The sequence below is a fragment of the Anguilla anguilla genome, chromosome 8 (assembly GCF_013347855.1).
Source record: "Anguilla anguilla isolate fAngAng1 chromosome 8, fAngAng1.pri, whole genome shotgun sequence".
Lineage (NCBI taxonomy): Eukaryota > Metazoa > Chordata > Actinopteri > Anguilliformes > Anguillidae > Anguilla > Anguilla anguilla.
In genome coordinates this window covers 3814384-3833872 of record NC_049208.1, presented here as the reverse complement: position 1 = coordinate 3833872, position 19489 = coordinate 3814384, and the positions used below count along the sequence as shown (strand labels likewise).

General features: G+C 47.2%; 1 protein-coding gene across 3 annotated transcripts; it reads left to right on the top strand.

The window, feature by feature from the left end:
* The first annotated feature begins 1871 nt into the window (after positions 1-1871).
* Positions 1872-18288, top strand: rem2 (RAS (RAD and GEM)-like GTP binding 2). Of its 3 annotated transcripts, none has more exons than XM_035428374.1 (5): positions 1872-2220; positions 5234-5549; positions 6613-6686; positions 14789-14966; positions 17754-18288. In XM_035428374.1, the coding sequence occupies exons 2-5, from the start codon at positions 5243-5245 to the stop codon at positions 18053-18055; spliced, it is 861 nt and encodes a 286-aa protein (XP_035284265.1). In that variant the 5' UTR covers positions 1872-2220; positions 5234-5242; the 3' UTR covers positions 18056-18288. The 3 variants fall into 3 exon arrangements, with proteins under 3 accessions (XP_035284265.1, XP_035284268.1, XP_035284266.1); XM_035428377.1 differs by lacking the exon at positions 1872-2220 and adding an exon at positions 2227-2443; XM_035428375.1 differs by lacking the exon at positions 1872-2220 and adding an exon at positions 2227-2576.
* Positions 18289-19489: the final 1201 nt, after the last annotated feature.

The window sequence follows — 19489 nt, the reverse complement described above, 5'->3', positions numbered from 1 at the left end:
CTCTCTCTCTCTGCCTCAGCCTACACCCCCAGACTAACTGACAGAGTGGGGCGGTTGTCACGGTGAGATGTCACTCACCTTCCCCAAAGCCCGCCTACACATTGCGATTACACAGGCATAAGAGCGCTTATGTAGAGCTCAGTCAACCTGTTTGTTTATTTATTTATTTATTTATTTATTTATTTATTAGCGTTATGAATGTCATTGTGATGTGAGTTTGAACTCTATGGCTATCTTTGCCACCTTCATTATGAGAGTGTTTTTGTTGTAGTGGTTTCTTACAAATAAAATTGTTTTTCCCAAGGCTTGTAAAGTTTTCAGTTTCATGTGCTCTCGATTTCAAATTCTTTTTCAATTTCTGATCTGTGACCGAGGCATCTCGTAGAGATTCGGTCTAACAGAACCACGGGCATCCAATCTTATCTTATCCAATCTTATTATCTTGCTATGGCTGATGGAACATCGAGGACCATGATGGAAATAGGTCCAGGACTTTTTCGTGTTATCCTTGACAATTTCTTCACATGCAAGTTTTTTGAAACACGTGTGTTAATTTTGTCAAATAAACTAAACTAAACTAAACTAAACTAAATCCAAAAAGGGCTAGTGAGGGTTCAGGTTTTTGTGATAGCCCAGCATTACGACACCTAACCGAAGTAGTTAACTGATCATAACAAGCGTTCAGTCAAGATGTTAAGCAGAATCAGGTGCCGTAGCGCTGGGCTAAACCATAAAAACTATTTTACAAAAACAAAACTTTTCGGATCAAGATTGGAACACCCCCTAAGGTACTTACAAAGGGCTGTGACTACCTCCGGATCCGAGGTTGGGTAACATAGGAGTGGAATCCGTTTTGGGTTTTCGTGCCAGCTTCCGGCCTCTAACTGCTCAATTAGCTCTAACCTTTACGCCGTCTGTCTGACATTTCAGCTACATCTCTTGATAAGGGCATGAATGACAGCCAAAGACTGCTCTTGTGTCCCCCACGCGAAACGTTTTACTGTGATCTAATCGACCCGTGAGCCGGTGTCGATGCAGCCAGCCAATCAGCTCGTTTCTATTACCTCCAGGACCGCTGTATCTTAGATAACTGGAGATGGGGGGGGGGGGGGGTGGGGGTGGGGGTCCACACACCTCAGTGGCATTAAGAGCAGTCAGTTAAAATGGCTCCAGAGCGTAATGATTGTGGTTAAGCTGCAGAGATTCCTCTCCCATGCCATTAAAACCCAGACAAAGGCTTCAACATTAATTCACCAGTACATTGCCGTTTTTAAGAAGAAAAAAATCTGTTACTCAGTCATAGTTATTTCAAGTGGCCATATTTTGGTGAGTGGGGGGGGGGGGGTCTGAGGCAGTTGAGAGGTCTATCTGTCCTGGGGGGGGGGGGGGGGGGGTGGGGGGGGGGGGCTGGATGCCTACTGTTCTGGGTGTCTCTTTCTTCCTCAGCCTCTCTCTCTCTCTCTCTCTCTCTCTCCTCTCTCTCTCTCTCTCTCTCCCAGTTTCAATTTTTAATTTCAATTTGGACAACTATAGTCATATTGCCAAAGCAACACATATAATACCCAGAAACATGTAAAAACCACACATACAACATGCAACAAGTACGGAAGGGGCACACATGCACACACTTAAATGCATAATGATTTCCACTTCTGTAGTATAATTATAATTTGGGTGTTTTCTAGGACTAAAGCGTTCATTTTTTGATTCAAGTGAGTATATCAAAATCTATTGAACTTGGAGTGTATTACTTTAAGAATATACAAACAACACAGTCTGAGCAGAAGTACGTTTTCTGTCTCCCCCTTGCGGTGAACACTGTCTGGTGAAGCCACGCCGCTCGTGTGACACAAATTGAGTTAATTAACTGCACAATGTTGTGGAAACATTCTCCTGAGAAAAAAATAAATGAATCGAAGTGCTGTAGACAGTAGATAAGTCCCACGGGAGCAGCCGCTGCCGTCTGATTTGACAGATAAATTGGATAAATGTCAAAACCGGGTTTTCTGTGAGAAAGTGTTCTGGGACCCGTTACCTTTCATGTGAGTCATCAAAGCAGACGGGGAACGAAGGCAGGGGTGCGAGCTCCAACACACGCTCGAGGACGCGCAGCCTACATACATACGTTACGTAGAGAGAGAGAGAGAGAGAGAGAGAGAGAGGAGCGCCAGAAGGAAATTTGTGCGCCCTCAGTCCACGGGAGTGAGCGCGCGCGCTCAGGTAAGTGGAGAAACATTCCGCGGAGAGGAGAAGAAGAGAGGAGGAGAGTGAGAAAGGAAGGAGAGCAAGAGATGTCCACAGTGGTGTCTGATGGGTGCAGAGTTGCTCAGTAATTAACACAGAGAGAAAACAGCGGACAGTTGCCCGCGCGCACATACCGACTTACGCCAAGGCGGTATCAACCGGGCACTGGACAGCGACAGCGGGGTGACAGTAGCGCTTGGTAAAATAATCCTCCTTAGCATTGTTGTTTCTCAAAGTTATTCGTTTGTTTATGGAACGACCGCATCGTAGGCTATACTGTTCGTAAGACAGTGTGCAAGTTTATCCTTCTACGAAACCCCAGTGGCTCATCGGTGAGTTTTTTCGCCTTTCCAGTTTCCCAGGTGATTCTGGTGAGGAACTTGCCATTTTGCGATCGCTCGTGTCGGACGGGTCCGTTTTTGTATTTCTGACTCTTCTGGCGTTTTATCTGAATAATTTACGGTAAACCTGTGTTGTATTCAGCCGTGTGTAAGGAAGGCGGCTGACAGGTCGGGTGTCTGGTTTAGTGTGTATGTTATATACAGTGATGTGTAAAGGCCACGTTGTGGTGACAGTGAGCCTGTATCCTGACGATCTATACAACATTATTATTATTATTATTATTATTATTGTTGTTGTTGTTGTTGTTGTTGTTATTACAACGATACTAATAATGTATACTTGCATCAGAAATATTGTATATGGAATATACAATATATATTTCTAATACATTTCTATATATTTCTTTATTTTAAAAAGTATAAATGTTGGAGAGAAAATGCATGGAGAAAACACATACATTTATGTATCTTTTTATGCTAATAATACAACTATTATCATGACTGCGATACAACATAAGTCATCTTACGCTAGAGTCTAATTCTTTTCATAATTGATGACAATGACGAAAGAGAAGTTTCCTGTGTCTTTACTGCCACGATTCGGGGGTGTAATTTGATATAATGACCCTGTGCTGGCTCTGTCTTGGGTTCTCCCTCCATGTCCCACTCCCGGTCTCTTTGACAATGCAGTCATAATGAATTAATTAACTCCTTTTAATTAGTCTAATTGTTGTTGCCTTTGTCCCAGCGTAGAGGGCGATAGCGGCAGGGTAATGCAGTCTCAGGCACACCTGGTTCTCTTCTCGTTGCTCTCCCAGGACAACGTCTGCATTTATACTGATGCATGCTGTTCAGCCCGTATGTGTGTGTGTGTGTGTTGCGTGAGTGTGCATGTGTGCGTGTGTGTGTGTGTGTGTGCGTGTGTTTGTGCATCCATGCGTGCAAGCGTGCATGTGTGTGTGTGTGTCCGCTCAGGTGTGTATATATATGTGTGTGTGTGTTTGTGTGTGCGTGTATGTGTGTGTGTGCTTGTGTGTATGTGTTTGGCGGGGGGGTTGTGTGTATGTGTGTATGTGTGTGTGTGTGTCCGCTCAGGTGTGTATATATATGTGTGTGTGTGTGTGTGTGTATGTGTGTGCGTGTTTGTGTGTGTGTGTGGGGGGGGTGTGTATGTGTGTGTGCGTGTGTATGTGTGTGTGTGTGTGTGTGGGGGGGGGGTGTGTATGTGTGTGTGCGTGTGTATGTGTGTGTGTGCGTGTTTGTGTGTGTGTGTGGGGGGGGGTGTGCGTGTGTGTGTGTATGTGTGTGTGCGTGTGTATGTGTGTGTGCGTGTTTGTGTGTGTGTGTCTGTGTGTGTGTATGTGGAGGGTGGGATACATGTCCTTATTATAGTTAGGGTATTCACTCGAAGGGGATATAGCATGTGAACAATATGTCTTTTTCATTGCATATATTTTCGTTATTTTTGCCAAATTCGCGATTCATATAACTTGATTAGCTGTATAAAGTTAGTAAGCTCTGATTTTTTATTAATTTCTTCAAAATCTGTCACTTTTAATAGTGGGTTCTATAATGGATGGAATGATTATTAATTAAGTTGCCTGGAGGACAGTAAATTACATTATCTATTCAAGTTTCTTGTAGAACTGTAATATCCTAAGCTGCAAGGCTTTACTTTTTATCCAAAACAATTATGAGCTTAGGCCCTGGATGTTCTTCAAAGATATGGCCAGAGCCATTCAATGACAACAAATGTATTTTGTCTTGTTGTTTCTTCATTAACAAAAGCATTGTAATTATTTATGCTAATTAATAATAGAGTGCCATATTATAATAGAGTATCTTTCATGAAGATAATTACATAACTGAACAACATCATATATATGCTTAATTTGTACAGTGTAGCTACATAATATTTGTAGTCAAACATTTCAGAAAAGGGGAAACGAAATGAACTCCATTTTGGCTCAAACCTTTCTACACAAAATGCCTATGAGACAGTGGAGGTGGCTGAGCCACCCACGTCATCGCTGTCCCTAAAGGAACCGCTGCGTTTCCTGTTCAGGAAACATCGAAAATTAGGGGCAAAACCGTGTGTAATTAATGAGAAGAATGTTTCTCCTGTTTGTCAGATTAATCCCAAATTTTACTGCCCTTTTTTTTTTGTATGCCAGTTAACACAGGGGACTGGCCTGATTCTGCCCTGCAGGGAATGATCACTGTTTTCCAGAACAAACATGACATATAACATAACATGACCTAGCATAGCATAACATAACATAACATGTAACATAACATGACATGATGTAACATAACATATAACATAACATGACATAACATAACATAACATAACAAAACATAACATAACATAACATAACATAGCATAATGACTAGAACAGGCCATTCAGTCCAACAATATTTGCCATTTTCCTACCACTAAGGTATACCTAGTGCTCGGTTTACCTACAAACTAGATAGTATCTAGCTCTGCATCAAGCCTGCAAGATACTATCTAGTTTGTAGGTAAAAGGAGCACTAGGTACACTTCACTGTTTGTTACTGCTGTTCTTCTGCTTTTTGGAGAGCTCTGTTGTGTTTTCTTTTAATGTAATCAGACAGGCCCTAAATTTACGTTCTCTTTCCCTCAGTGTGTCGGAATGACTCTCTCCACTGCCCCGCCCCTTCGTAGAGGAAGCACACCTCTACCAATCAAGCACCAGCTCCGGAGAGAGGAAGCGGTCACAGATGACTCTGATTGGGTGCCAGGTCTGGAGGAGCCGCCCTCCCCTCGGATCAGCTTCAGCTGTCCGCAGGAAGAGCCGGTCGCACCGAGGCGGGACGGCAGGCAGGGGGCGCCGTTGCGGATCGTGCTGATGGGTCAGAACGGAGTGGGGAAGTCCTGCCTCGCCATGGCATTGGCTGGGGACATGGACCAATCGCAATCAGTGGACTCTGAGCTCAGCGGTACAGAGAGTGCGAGTGTTTGTGTTTGTGTGTGTGTGTGTGTGTGTGTGTGTGTGTGTGCAGCATTTGTGTGTGTGTGAGTGTATGTGCAATACATCGTGTGGGTGTATGTGTTTGTGTCTTATTTATATTATTTCAGTTTGAGTGAATGTATTTGATTGGCCCAGACAGTGGGTGAGCATTTGTACCAAGGGCGTAACTTATGGGGGGAACAGAGGGGTTACAGTTCCCACAATATTACAAAACAGGCCAAATAAAATCCTCCCCCCCCCCAACAATATAGCATGATGATGAGAAAAATAATTTCATATAGGGAAGAGTCGCCAAATCTGGCAATGTACAACATATTATCCCAAAACAAACTTTAAAGAAATATAACGAACACACAGGATCCATGTTTTATTTTAGCAATGCAATTTAGCGTGCTCTAGCATGTTCTATCAATGTTTTGTAAACTACTGTTGCTACATTGGTGCATGCTATTTCAATCATTTCTATTAATCTATTGATTAATTTAGATGTATTAATTTAAATAAATTAACGTTTTAAAAAAACTCATCTGCTTTTTTCAGTTTTCCGTAATTTTCAACAACTTTGCCGTGACTGCTCCGGAACTATTTTCTGTGACAGGCTGGGCGGCAGTGTAGCCCAGTGGGTAAGGAACTGGGCTTGTAACCGAAAGGTCATAGGTTCGATTCCTGGGTAGGACACTGCCGTTGTACCCTTGAGCAAGGTACTTAACCTGAATTGCTTCAGTACATAACCAGATGTATAAGTGGATACAATGTAAAAATGCTATGTAAAAGTTCTGTAAGTCACTCTGGATAAGAGCGTCTGCTAAATTCCTGTAATGTAATGTGACAAACACCTAGCATCACGGTTCAGTAATCTGCAGTATTTCCCCCTTAGAATTCACCAGAAATTATCATTTCACAGCTGCTATTTAAAAAATTTCAAACTAAAGTTACGCCCTTGATGTGCACAGTACTTTTATGTGTGTGTGTGTGTGTGTGTAAATGTGTGTGTGTACATGTGTGTGTGACTGCATATTCTTGTCTTATAGCTGAGGGATACCTTCGCACGGTAACAGTTGATGACGAAGAGAGCTCCATCATCATCTTCGACAACTGGAGACAGGTCAGTACCAACCAATATTGTCTCTCTCACCCTCCCGCTCACTCCCTCCCTCTCCTTCTCCCTTTCTCTCTCTCTCTCTCTCTCTCTCTCTCTCACTTCTCTCTAAAATTATGTTCACATGTGGTGGGATGGCAAAAAAAATTGGTAAAAAATACAGACTAGATAAGTTGATGAGTTGGGGTTGCCAGGTATACAGTGCTACAGCGGGAGCATCAGAGCCCCTCATGCTAACGGCACACGGTCTCTGTTTGTGGACAGCTGTCCCTTTTAGCCACTACAGACAGGACAAATCTGTAGAACTTCTTCACATGCATTTAACCCTTTAAAGGGATCGTCCAGCTTTTTGGGAGATTAGCTTTTTGGCTATCTTACCCATAGTTAGATGATAAGATACCAATTTCAGCCCTGTGCGTCCAGTGCTAAAATATTAGGCAATATCTACAGGGCTGCATGCTAACTGTGTTACCACTATGAATGGCTGCAGATGGAAGCAATATTAGCTCTAATAAGTGAAGTGATGGAGATACAAGCATGTGTTGGGGCTTGCCAGGTGTGCCTGCCACTGACTGTAAACTGCCACTGGGTAAGATAATATTTCCCAAAAAGTTGGATTATCTCTTTAAGGTGTAAGGCCACAAATATGTGATTATAATGTTCTTAACTGAACATTCTAATGCTGATGTAACAGTCACTACTTGGTAACTAAATGCAATGGAGTTCTAGAACACTGACTTGGAATTTTGAAAAGACATTCCAGAAAGGCTTCTCTTCAAGGGCTTAAAAGAATGTGAAATAATGAGCTGTAGAAAATCCTGTTGTTGCATTTTAGCTGTGTTGTAATTAAGGATGATTCCCATGATTCCCATTTCGACTCTTTTCAAAATGGCAGAGGGAGCTTCTCTGTCTCCATTTCTCCACCCTCATGGAAAAAAAAACCCACTGTCCCCTGGTAGTCATGACTTTCCCGTTGTTTTGGCTGTGGCCACTGAGCCTTTACTTGATCAGGATCGGACTCCTGCTTTGCATCTATGAACGGTACAGGACTCAGGAGTGGGTTTCTCTCCTGCCGAGGGTCCAGTTCTTTCGCCACATACTTCTTCTCTTTTTTTTAAGGACGGTGGGGGGGTGGGGGGTGGGGGGGGTATGAGGGGTATGGAGAGGGGGGGTTGCGTTCCACTGGTCAGATCATCCAGAAAGGATATGCAAGGACAGGTTACTGCTGTAGTTGAGGTGCAGTTATGTTTGGGGCAGGCCCTCCCCTGCTGTGTGTTTCCTGCAGAAATACTAAAAAGCAGTCTCCTATCGCTAATTTTGGTCTTCATTAGCACAGGCTGTGTGTATGCGGTGTGCGGGACGCTGCAGTGTGCCTGTGGGGGGGGGGGGGGGGGGGGGGGGGGGGAGGAAAGGTCTGTCCCGTGAGATGCAGAGCCTGGGGTCACCCAGGCCAGGGAAACAGCTTAAGTAGCAGCTACGAGTTTTAATAATTCAAACTCAGCCTTCTGCCTCTCCGGGGGGGGTACAGCTAAGAGTCTCTCTCTCTCTCTCTCTCTTTCTCTTGCTCGTTCTATCTCTCCTTGCTCTCTTGCTCCCTCTCTGTCTCTATCGCTCTCCCTCTTGCTCTCTATCTACCTCTCTCTCGTACTCTCTCTCTCTTGCTCTCTATCTTGCTCATTCCCTCTCTCGTGCTCTCTCTCTCTCTCTCTCTCGCTCCCTCTCTGACTCTCTCTCATGCTCACTCTCTCCCTCTTGCTCTCTCTCTCTCTCTCTCTCTCTCTCTCTTTCTCTCTCTCTCTCTCTCTAAATGGAGCGAGCCCTCGAGCAAAGGCCAAATCGGCACGCGGAGGAAGAGCCGTTTCCTCGGGGCCTCTGGAGTGTGTATCTGGGCCAGACCCGGGGCGATAGCCGGGAGCATCTGCTGCGGATTTCACACGTTCGCCCGGCTGTTACAGTGTCACTATCCAAACACACACACGCACGTGTGCATCGTACAGCCTGCTGTCCAAACACACACACACACACGTATGCATCGTACAGCCCGCTGTCCAAACACACACACACACACGTATGCATCGTACAGCCTGCTGTCCAAACACACACACACACACACACGTATGCATCGTACAGCCCGCTGTCCAAACACACACACACACACACACACGTATGCATCGTACAGCCCGCTGTCCAAACACACACACACACACACGTGTGCATCGTACAGCCTGCTGTCCAAACACACACACACACGTGTGCATCGTACAGCCTGCTGTCCAAACACACACACACACACGTGTGCATCGTACAGCTCTGTCCAAACACACACACACACACGTGTGCATCGTACAGCCTGCTGTCCAAACACACACACACACACGTGTGCATCGTACAGCCTGCTGTCCAAACACACACACACACACGTGTGCATCGTACAGCCTGCTGTCCAAACACACACACACACACGTGTGCATCGTACAGCTCTGTCCAAACACACACACACACACGTGTGCATCGTACAGCCTGCTGTCCAAACACACACACACACACGTGTGCATCGTACAGCCTGCTGTCCAAACACACACACACACACGTGTGCATCGTACAGCCTGCTGTCCAAACACACACACACACACGTGTGCATCGTACAGCTCTGTCCAAACTCACACACACACGTGTGCATCGTACAGCCCGCTGTCCAAACACACACACACACGCGTATGCATCGTACAGCCTGCTGTCCAAACACACACACACACACGTGTGCATCGTACAGCCTGCTGTCCAAACACACACACACACACACACGTGTGCATCGTACAGCCTGCTGTCCAAACACACACACGCACGTGTGCATCGTACAGCTCTGTCCAAACTCACACACACACGTGTGCATCGTACAGCCTGCTGTCCAAACACACACACACACACACACGTGTGCATCGTACAGCCTGCTGTCCAAACACACACACGCACGTGTGCATCGTACAGCTCTGTCCAAACTCACACACACGCGTATGCATCGTACAGCCTGCTGTCCAAACACACACACACACACGTGTGCATCGTACAGCCTGCTGTCCAAACACACACACACACACACACGTGTGCATCGTACAGCCTGCTGTCCAAACACACACACATGCGTATGCATCGTACAGCCTGCTGTCCAAACACACACACACACACACGTGTGCATCGTACAGCCTGCTGTCCAAACACACACACACATGCGTATGCATCGTACAGCCTGCTGTCCAAACACACACACACACGTACAGCCTGCTGTCCAAACACACACACACACACACGTGTGCATCGTACAGCCTGCTGTCCAAACACACACACACACACACACACGTGTGCATCGTACAGCCTGCTGTCCAAACACACGCACACACACGCGTATGCATCGTACAGCCCTCTGTCCAAACACACACACATGCGTATGCATCGTACAGCCCTCTGTCCAAACACACGCACACACACGCGTATGCATCGTACAGCCCTCTGTCCAAACTCACACACACAAACACATTTGCCCTCATTTATCAATATTTTCAGACTTTGCATACATAAATGTACGCATAATCACAAACGAAGCAACAAATACCGCCGGATTTAACAAACGCAGTAGTCCCAGCTTTTTGTCATATCCATGTGCGTACGTTGATAAATCCCGAATGCTTTGCATTTTGAAAAAAACGCATTCTTAGAACATGTGATGGGCTGGAATGAATGTCCCTAAAATGGGCTGTAAGGAGCTTGGAATAAGAAGAGAAAAATCTGAAGCGGTGATTGAAGTGCTGTTAATGGAAGTATAAGCAAAAACAAAACACATTTTGTTCAGCGGTGAAACTACACTGGGGGTGGCATTGTAGTATAACGCGTAAGGAACTGGTCTTTTAACCTAAAGGTCACGTTCCTGGGCAGGACACTGCCGTTGTACCCTTGAGCTTCAGTACATATCCAGCTGTATGAATGGATGCGAACCAAACATCCAAGTTGTGTAAGTCGCTCTGGATAAGAACGTCTGCTAAAAATGGCTGTAATGCAAGAAAGTCCTAGCCCACAAACGAAGCACGTCGGCCACAGGGGTCAAGGTCAAGTGAGTTGAGCGTTTGGCTCGGTGGACCACGCCAGACGAACACACTGGACAGATCACAGGAGAGTTTCCGCAGTCTGGATTTACCCCGGAGGGTGAATTACCCCAGAGGGTGAATTACCCCAGAGGATGAATTACTCCGGAGGGTGAATTACCCCGGAGGGTGAATTACCCCAGAGGGTGAATTACCCCAGAGGATGAATTACCCCGGAGGGTGAATTACCCCGGAGGGTGAATTACCCCAGAGGGTGAATTACCCCAGAGGGTGAATTACCCCGGAGGGTGAATTACCCCAGAGGGTGAATTACCCCGGAGGGTGAATTACCCCAGAGGGTGAATTACCCCGGAGGGTGCCGGCGTGACATGTTTTTCCCCCCTCCTTGCACAGACTCAGAAGGAGGCGTCCGGGCTGTCTTAACTGACTCGCGAGCCCTTCGTCATCCTCAGCGTACAGATCAACACGGCCTTCGAAGATGCGCTGTCCCCGAAACTCACCGATGCGCCAAATATTTTGAGAAAGCCACGTCAGCCACAGCAATGGAAGCCTGCGCTGGGACATCTGCGCCCTATTTATAGCACACTTCGTTTACGTGTTCTATGTAGTTTATATTCAATTACAATTAAGCGTTTATTAGATTAAGCAGGGTTATGCAAATGAGGCATCGACCTGTTTTAATGTTGACTCCAGTTGTGATTTTTCATGTAATAATTTGAACAATTAAAATATAATATTCGATTAGCTTGAATTTTGTTTAAATAATTCTGCTACTCTTTTAAAATCGAAATAAAAGATTAATGAATGGAACAGTGAAGGCACAAACATGCGAAATAAGCTTTACAGCCGTGTGTAGCATTCAATCTGCCAGAGAAGCGGATTGGTCTCAGCTGAGCCGGCTGGTGGAGAGAGCACACGCGCCTGGGCTGCGTTAGCTAATTAGCCCAGGTGCTTAAAGGTGTGCTGCTCTCCACAGTTCAGGGCCAAGATCGGGAGCTTTCACCGAAAGCACTTCTCCTTTATTTAATTTTTGTTTGCATGTTTGTCAGATCACAACAAGCCAAAGACAGAAACAGGTCAACTGAAAAGCTGGCCAGCTATGAGCGGCATGCTGAAAAGTGGTCGTTTTATTTTACTTTCTTTTGTCTTTCTAATTTTAGTTTGTTTTAGTAAATTGTTTTCACCCGGAACCTGTGAGGTGGAAGGGTGTAGATGTTCCGTTATTTGATTTTGTGTTGGTGTGGGTGCTCTCTCCCTCTCTCTCGCTCCGTGAGGCAACCAACAGTGTTTCCCAGAACTGCCACGTTTCCCTCCCGAGGGTGTCACGCCCAACGTTTTTGTGATCAAATTTGTTGGGCTGGCGTTTGGTGAATGGGTTTCCACCCTCTCCGCTGTGCTGTAATGTGCGGCTTCTGGTCAGTGTTTCGCAGTTGTGCCACATTATATGTGATGGATCAACAGCGTAACTCACTCTGACGTGGCCATGCTGCTGGTTCACTGCATGTGGGATCGTGCTGGGTTTTTACCTGTTTATAAAATGCTTTGAGACTTTAAACCTTTATTTCTTTGCGGATTTTCACCGACTAGCAGCTTGTTGCTAATATTTTATCCTGCTCTGCTGTTGAACTGCAGTGTAGAGTAGATCCACGCTCCTGATTGGTGATCTAATCAATTCTAATCAGGGTTTGGCCAGGGTTTGTTCAGGGTTTTGTCAGGGTTTGGTTTGGGTTCAGTCAGGGCTCGTGCTGGTTCAATCAGGGTTTGGGCTGGGTTCAGTCAGGGTTTGGGCTGGGTTCAGTCAGGGTTTGGGCTGGGTTCAGTCAGGGTTTGGGCTGGGTTCAGTCAGGCTTGATCAGGCTCATTTGGGATTTATTCAGGCTTCGGTTCTGGTTTGTCAGGGTTTGGTTCGAGTTCAGGCCGGTTGGATCAGGGTTTTGGGAAACGCGTGGTAATGGTTTGGTAAGTGTTCAGGTTCTCCGTGGCAGGGTGCAGGCCTGGTTCAGACTGGCGTTCAGCAGAGGGTCAGGGCACAGCTAAGCCAAACATCCAGTTATCAGCTTTTCACCTCTCGGCCTGTCTCTGCTGCTCTCTGCTCGCCTCGCGCAAATCTGCCCTCCTTTCTGCTCCAAGTCTGATAATCTCCCCCTCCATCTGCCCCTCCCTCTCTCTCTGCCTCTGTCTCTCTCTCCATCTGCCCCTCGCTCTCTCTCTGTCTCTCTCTCTCTCTCTCTCTCCCCCCCTCTGTCTCTCTCTCTCTCTCTCTCTCTCTGTCAAAGTCCTGCATTTAGTTTTAGAGTGTGTGTGTGTGTGTAGGTATTTAAGGAGGTAGAGGAGGAGGGGAGTTTGTGTGTGTGTGTGCTGGGATTTGCAGAGGTAGAGGGGGAGGGGAGTGTATTTGTCTGTGTGTGTGTGTGTGTGTGTGTGTGTATGTGCAGGGATTTACAATGGTAGAGAGGTAGAGGGGGAGGGAGGGGAGTGTATTGTGTGTGTATGTGGTCAAGGGGTAAAGGGGAGGGGAAACTATGGTTTCTGGTTTCTTAGTAAATTGTAAGCAGCTCGTGATTTTTTTTTTTCCACCAAGTCAAGCCCAATAAAAACTAAGACAGACAGACAGACAGACAGACAGACAGACAGACAGACAGACAGACAGACAGACAGAGTAGGCCGAACAGTGAAATGTGACTGACAGATTGATAGGCCTTGGCACATTCATTTTCATATGTGTACAGACTGTTCACTCTCACTCAGAGTGCATACAGAGTAGGGGCTTCACTGCATTATTTCAGTCTTGTAATTTTGCTGATTCATAAAGCAGCAAAAGTGTAGCATTCAGCAGAATTTAGCCTGCTATATATTCAGCATTGGCTGCTGAGAGCAGCAATACTGCTCTGCCACTATATATGTGTGTGTGTGTGTACAAAAGACACTGTGTGTGTCCTTGTGTGTGTGCACATGTGTGTGTGTGCGTGTGTGAGTGCGTGTGTGCACGGGTGTGTGTGGACAGTATGTGTGTGAGTGTGCTGGAGGAGGGGTTGGGCTCAGTAAGACAGATGGTGGGACGTGGGGCACGGCTCTCGCTCTGTTGCTCTGGGTGATATAATCACACCCTTTGAAGGAAAGACGTTAATTTGTCACAATTACCAGAGAGAGCTCTCCATCACCACATGAAGTTACCGGTCCTGCTGCTTTCAGTCAGTCAGGGATCAGTCTGGGTCCTCCCCTCCACATGCTCTCTCTGTCCCACAATGCACCGCTCCACGTGCTCTCTCTGTCCCATAATGCACCGCTCCACATACTCTCTCTCTCTCTCTCTGTCCCATAATGCACTGCTCCACACACTCTCTCTCTCTGTCCCACAATGCACCGCTCCACGCGCCCTCTCTGTCCCACAATGCACCGCTCCACGTGCTCTCTCTGTCCCATAATGCACCGCTCCACATACTCTCTCTCTCTCTCTCCCATAATGCACTGCTCCACACACTCTCTCTCTCTGTCCCACAATGCACCGCTCCACGCGCTCTCTCTGTCCCATAATGCACCGCTCCACATACTCTCTCTCTCTCTCTCTCTCTCCCATAATGCACCGCTCCACGGTGTCAGCGGGCTGCTTTCACTAAGGGGGTGGATCTCAGGACCCCGCTCCGACAGCTGTCTGTTTCTAAAATGGCACCGTAATTTGGTGGAAGTGCAGCGGCTGTTATCTGTGCATCGGTGAGGCTCATGCCTATGTGTTTGTAATTGGATCTAACTTCACTGATGCTCTTGTGTCTGTATCTGTGTCTGGCCACACTGACACTTTATGTGTCTGTACTGCATCTGACCTCACTGGTATCCTGTGTGTCTGTACTGCAGCTAACATCAGTTGGATAGTATCTATCTATCTATCATAGCATTGAAATGTGAAAAGAACTGACAGGAACAGTATGTAGCACGGTGATGTTCCACCGGCAATATGGCCGCTTCATAGTGTTCAGTGGGGAGTGAATAATATGTGTGTGTTTTGATTGACAGGACCTGTCGGCCCTGCAGTGCGAGGTGTGCGTCCTGGTGTTCTCTCTGACGGACAGGCGGAGCTTCCACCGCACCGCTCAGCTCCGCCTCCTCCTCCGGGAGACCCAGCCTCAAACTCCCATAATCCTCGTGGGCAACAAGAGCGACCTGGTCCGGACAAGGGAGGTCAGCGCAGAAGGTACGCAGGGGGCATAAGTCGATCTCTGCGTGTGCTTTTAGTGCATTTAACTCCACACAGGAAGAAACTCCAATCAGTTCTGCCAGTTTTAATCCCAGGTTGGGTGTTGCTGTTGGACCCTTGATCAAGGTACTTAACCTGAATTGCTTAAGTACATATCCAGCTGTGTAAATGGACTTTATGTAAAAAATGAACTCAAGCTGTGCACTTCACTCTGGGTAAGGGTATCTTGTAATGTCTGAACTGTGAATATGAGAAGGGGAATGGTGAGTTTTATATTTATAAAGGACATACAATCATAATCGTGATTACCGATAGGAAAAAAACATAACAATCCCAGTTCAGCGTACTCAGTTCAGGCGATGAATTTAAATTCAATTAATTACTTTGAAAGGGCAGCGATTCCCAACCCCCCCTGATGACTGACAGCGTAAAACAAATGCGTTTTTGGGACTGAGGCGTTGCCATGGTTACCTGCTCACCATCCCCTAGGCTTCCTGTCTTCCTGTTAGTCTTTCTGTATCCCCGTCCTTAATCTCTCCCTCTCTGTTTGCCATCTCGTGTATGTCATGTCATATGGTCCCTTCCACTCTTTCCTTCCTTCCCTCCCTCCCTCCCTCCCTCTCTCCCTCTCTCCATCTGTTTCTCGTTCTGTGTGACTCTGCCTCCCTGTGTGCACTCTCTCTCCCCCACAGGGTGGCCATGGCTCCAGTACGTGTTACTACTGTGACCGTTTGCATTGTGTACATGTGTGGCCAACTGCTCCCCCCTTCTTTCTTTCTGTATTTCTCTTTATCGCTCTCTCTCACACACACACACACACACGCACACGCACGCACACGCACACACGCACACACACGCACACACGCACACACGCACACACGCACACACACGCACACACACACATACGCACACACACACATACGCACACACACGCACACACGCACACACACACACACACACACACAGTACACAGTGATTTATAATTAAAGGGTGTGTTTGTATTGGGTATCTCTGCTCGGGCCAGGGCCAGAGTGCCTATACAGCAGTGCTTCCCCCGGCATCTCACAGTCCAGATTAAAAAAGATCATCATTCATCAGTCCCGATAACCCCAACGGACCTTCAAAATAGAGGCTGGTGTCTGATTATAATCATTTCAAACTGATCAGGGGGAGAAGGGAGTTTAAATGACAAGGAAAAACCAGGCAGGATGCATCATTCGATATTCCACCTAAAATTCAACAAACCAACCACTGCCACTTAAAGATATGAGTATTGTATGTATTTTACACTGCACAATAAATATTTACTGTATATTTTGAAATGTGCTCCTGTTATACCTTTTCAATCTAATTATTAATTTTTTTTTTGTTGTTCTTTATGAAAAATCTTTTTTTTTGCTCAGGAAAGTATGTAGTCCAAATTGTTCAGGTATTAATTCTTTTTTTTTTTTTACCTCAAACCCCTTTCGCTCACTATCCTTCTCTCTCTCTCTCTCTCTCTCTCTCTCTCTCTCTCTCAATCCATTCTTCTGCCTCTGTGTGTAGTCCGGAAGGAAGCAAATTAATATTTAATATTAATATTTAACAGCATACTAAGATGATGGTGTGATGAGTGGTTATACATTACATGCCATAAGTATGTGGACACCTGACGTACAACATCTCATCCCAAATTATGGGTATTCATATGGAATTGGTCCCCCCTTTTCTGCAATCTCCACTCTTCTGGGAAGGCGTTATGCTAGATGTTGGAGCATTGCTGCAGGGATTTGCTTTCATTCAGCCAGAAGAGCATTAGTGAGGTCGGGCACTGATTGGGCGATTAGGCCTGGCTCGCGTTTGGCTTTCCAACTGATCTCAAAGGTGTTGGATGGGGTTGAGGTCAGGGTTCTGTGCAGGCCAGTCAAGTTATTCCACAGCATTCTAGAAAAAAAACATTTCTATATACATAGAACTTGCTGTGTGCCCGGAGGCATGGTCATGCTGATACAGGAAAGGGCCTTCCCCAAACTGTTGGGGAAGCACAGATTCGTCTAAGATGTTTGTTTGCTGTAGCATTAAGATTTGCCTTCAGATGGAATAAAGAGGCCTAGCCCAAAATCATGATAAACAGCCCCAGACTAAGGGGTGTCCAGACACCTTTGGTCATGTAGTGAAGGTTCATTTTATGAAGGTTTGCATTCTGCTGATTTGTTCAACTTACTTTTCTCTTTTTTTTTCTTTTTTCCATCTGTTATTTGAGACTTGCTTTTGTTGTTCATTTTGATTTGGTGGATTCTTTATTATTATTGTTGCTTTTCCTGTTGTCGAATGGCTGTATGTATTGCACAGTGAAGGTCTGTTAAAACTCAAACTCTCTTTTTCTCTGTCAATCCCTCCCTGTGCCTCTACCCCTCTTCCTCCCCCTCTCTCTCCATTTCCCCCTCTCCCTCCCCTCTCTCTGTCCATTTCACATCTCCATCCACTCTTTCCCCCCATTCTCACTCTTTATCCTCTCCCTCCCCTCTCTCTTTCCATTTCCCCCTCCCCTCTCTCTCTCTCTCTCTCTCTCTCCATCCACTCTGTCTCTCCATCTGCCCCTCTTCCTCCCCTCTCTCTCCCTCTCCTTCCTCTCTCACCCCTCTCTCTCTCTATTTCTTCCACTCCTTCCTCCCCTCTCTCTCCATCTCACCATCTTCATCCACTCTCTTTCTCCATTTCCCCTTCTTTCTTCCCTCTCTCCCCCTCTCCCTCCCCTCTCCCCCTCCCCGCCTCTCTGCCCCCTCTCTCCCCCCCCCCTCTCAGAAGCCCACTCCAGCGCGGGGCTGTTTGACTGCCAGTACCTGGAGCTCTCCGCCTCGCTGGACCACCGCACCTCGGAGCTGCTGGAGGGGGCGGTGAGGGCCGCTCGGGGCCAGGCCTGGGGGCCCGGGGGGGCCGAGGGGGCCGGGGGGCCCCGCAGGGAGAGCCTCACCACCAGGGCCAAGCGCTTCCTCTCCAGCCTGGTCCCCCGCTACCCCAAAGAGAGGGAGAGGGAGAGGGGGGGGAGGGCGGGCAGGGTCTTCCGGCAAAAGTCACGCTCCTGTCACGACCTCACGGCCTTCTAATGGAGAGAGAGAGAGAGAGAGAGGGGAGGGGGGGAGGGGGGGAGGGGAAGGATAAGAGGGGGAGAGAGAGGGTGAGATGGACAGAAGGGAACAGAAGACAAACAAAATGTGTTGAAATTCGCACAAAAAATTCGCAACCCAAAAAAGTGTGTCGGATGTTAAACGCATCTTTTTTTGAGGAGGAGTGTGAGAACCGAAGGACCTGGGGGGGGGGGGTCTGGGCGAGAAAGAAGTGATATAGAAAAAGAGGACAGGAATCGGCCGACCCAAATGAACACCTTAGCCTAGCAATAAAGTTTTACCCGGATGGATGAACAGAGCCGCAGGTATGGGCACCAGAGTCCCCAGTTAAACTCAGAGAACTGCGCGGTCAGCACAAGCAGGGCCCTGCGCACGCAGCGCGGCCTGCGATATATCACTGCTCCTCCATCCCGACCCCAGAGGGCCGCGAGCTACGCTACGCTGTGCTGTGCTGTGTGGGGGTTTTTTTTTCTTTTTCTTTTTTTCTTCTGTTGTTGCTACTCAGCACTTACAGCATCGATTAAAGCAACTGATTACACGCAGTTAATTCACCTGTCCTGGGTCGCCTGGGGCTGAACCAGTTGCCGGTTTTTTATTTTTTGTTTGTTTTTGTTTTTGCTTTGTTTTGTTTGTTTCTCCCGGTTTGGAGGCCAGTTGTAGCCTAGTGGGCGACATGGCTCCGGAGGTAAGACCGATTGTCTGGCAGTCGGAGGGTTGCCAGTTCAAACCCCGCCCTGGGCATGTCGAAGTGTCCCTGAGCAAGACACCTAACTCCTAACTGCTCTGGCGAATGAGAGGCATCAACTGTAAAGCGCTTTGGATAAGAGCGCTATATAAATGCAGTCCATTTACCTAGTGCTAATTCAGTCCCCCCCCCCCCCCCCCGTGCGTAGCCGAGAATTTGCCGCCATGCGCAAGTCCCAGCGGTAGGGAGGAGGTCGCCACGTCTCCTCCGAGGCTGGGGTCCTCGCGCCCCTGACCCCTGACCCCTGACCCCTGACACCGAGCAAGGCCGCTGTGTGCGCGACGGTTCTCCCCCCCCCCCCCCCGCCGCCAAGCCCCTCCCACCGTCCTCGGGAGCAGCCGTCCGATACCGCCGCTCCCACAATGCACCGCTGCTAAGGTGAAAACAAAAGCTAGCGGACCTGTACTACACTTTACCTGTAATATACCTATACCTCCATACTACACCCATTCGTAACGATGTTCTGAAACACATTTACATTACATTACAGGCATTTAGCAGACGCTCTTATCCAGAGCGACTTACATTGTATCCAGTTATACAGCTGGATATATACTGAAGCAATGCAGGTTAAGTACCTTGCTCAAGGGTACAATGGCAGTGTCCTACCGGGGGAATCGAACTGGCGACCTTTAGGTTACAAGACCACTATACTACGCTGCTGCCCG

Bases quoted from the DNA above. Each gene is read 5' to 3' on its own strand.
- rem2 (XM_035428374.1), top strand. From the start codon at position 5,243: ATGACTCTCTCCACTGCCCCGCCCCTTCGTAGAGGAAGCACACCTCTA. The intron at 5,550-6,612 runs GTACAGAGAGTG...CTTGTCTTATAG, and splicing joins AGTGGACTCTGAGCTCAGCG to CTGAGGGATACCTTCGCACG. The intron at 6,687-14,788 runs GTCAGTACCAAC...TTTGATTGACAG, and splicing joins TCTTCGACAACTGGAGACAG to GACCTGTCGGCCCTGCAGTG.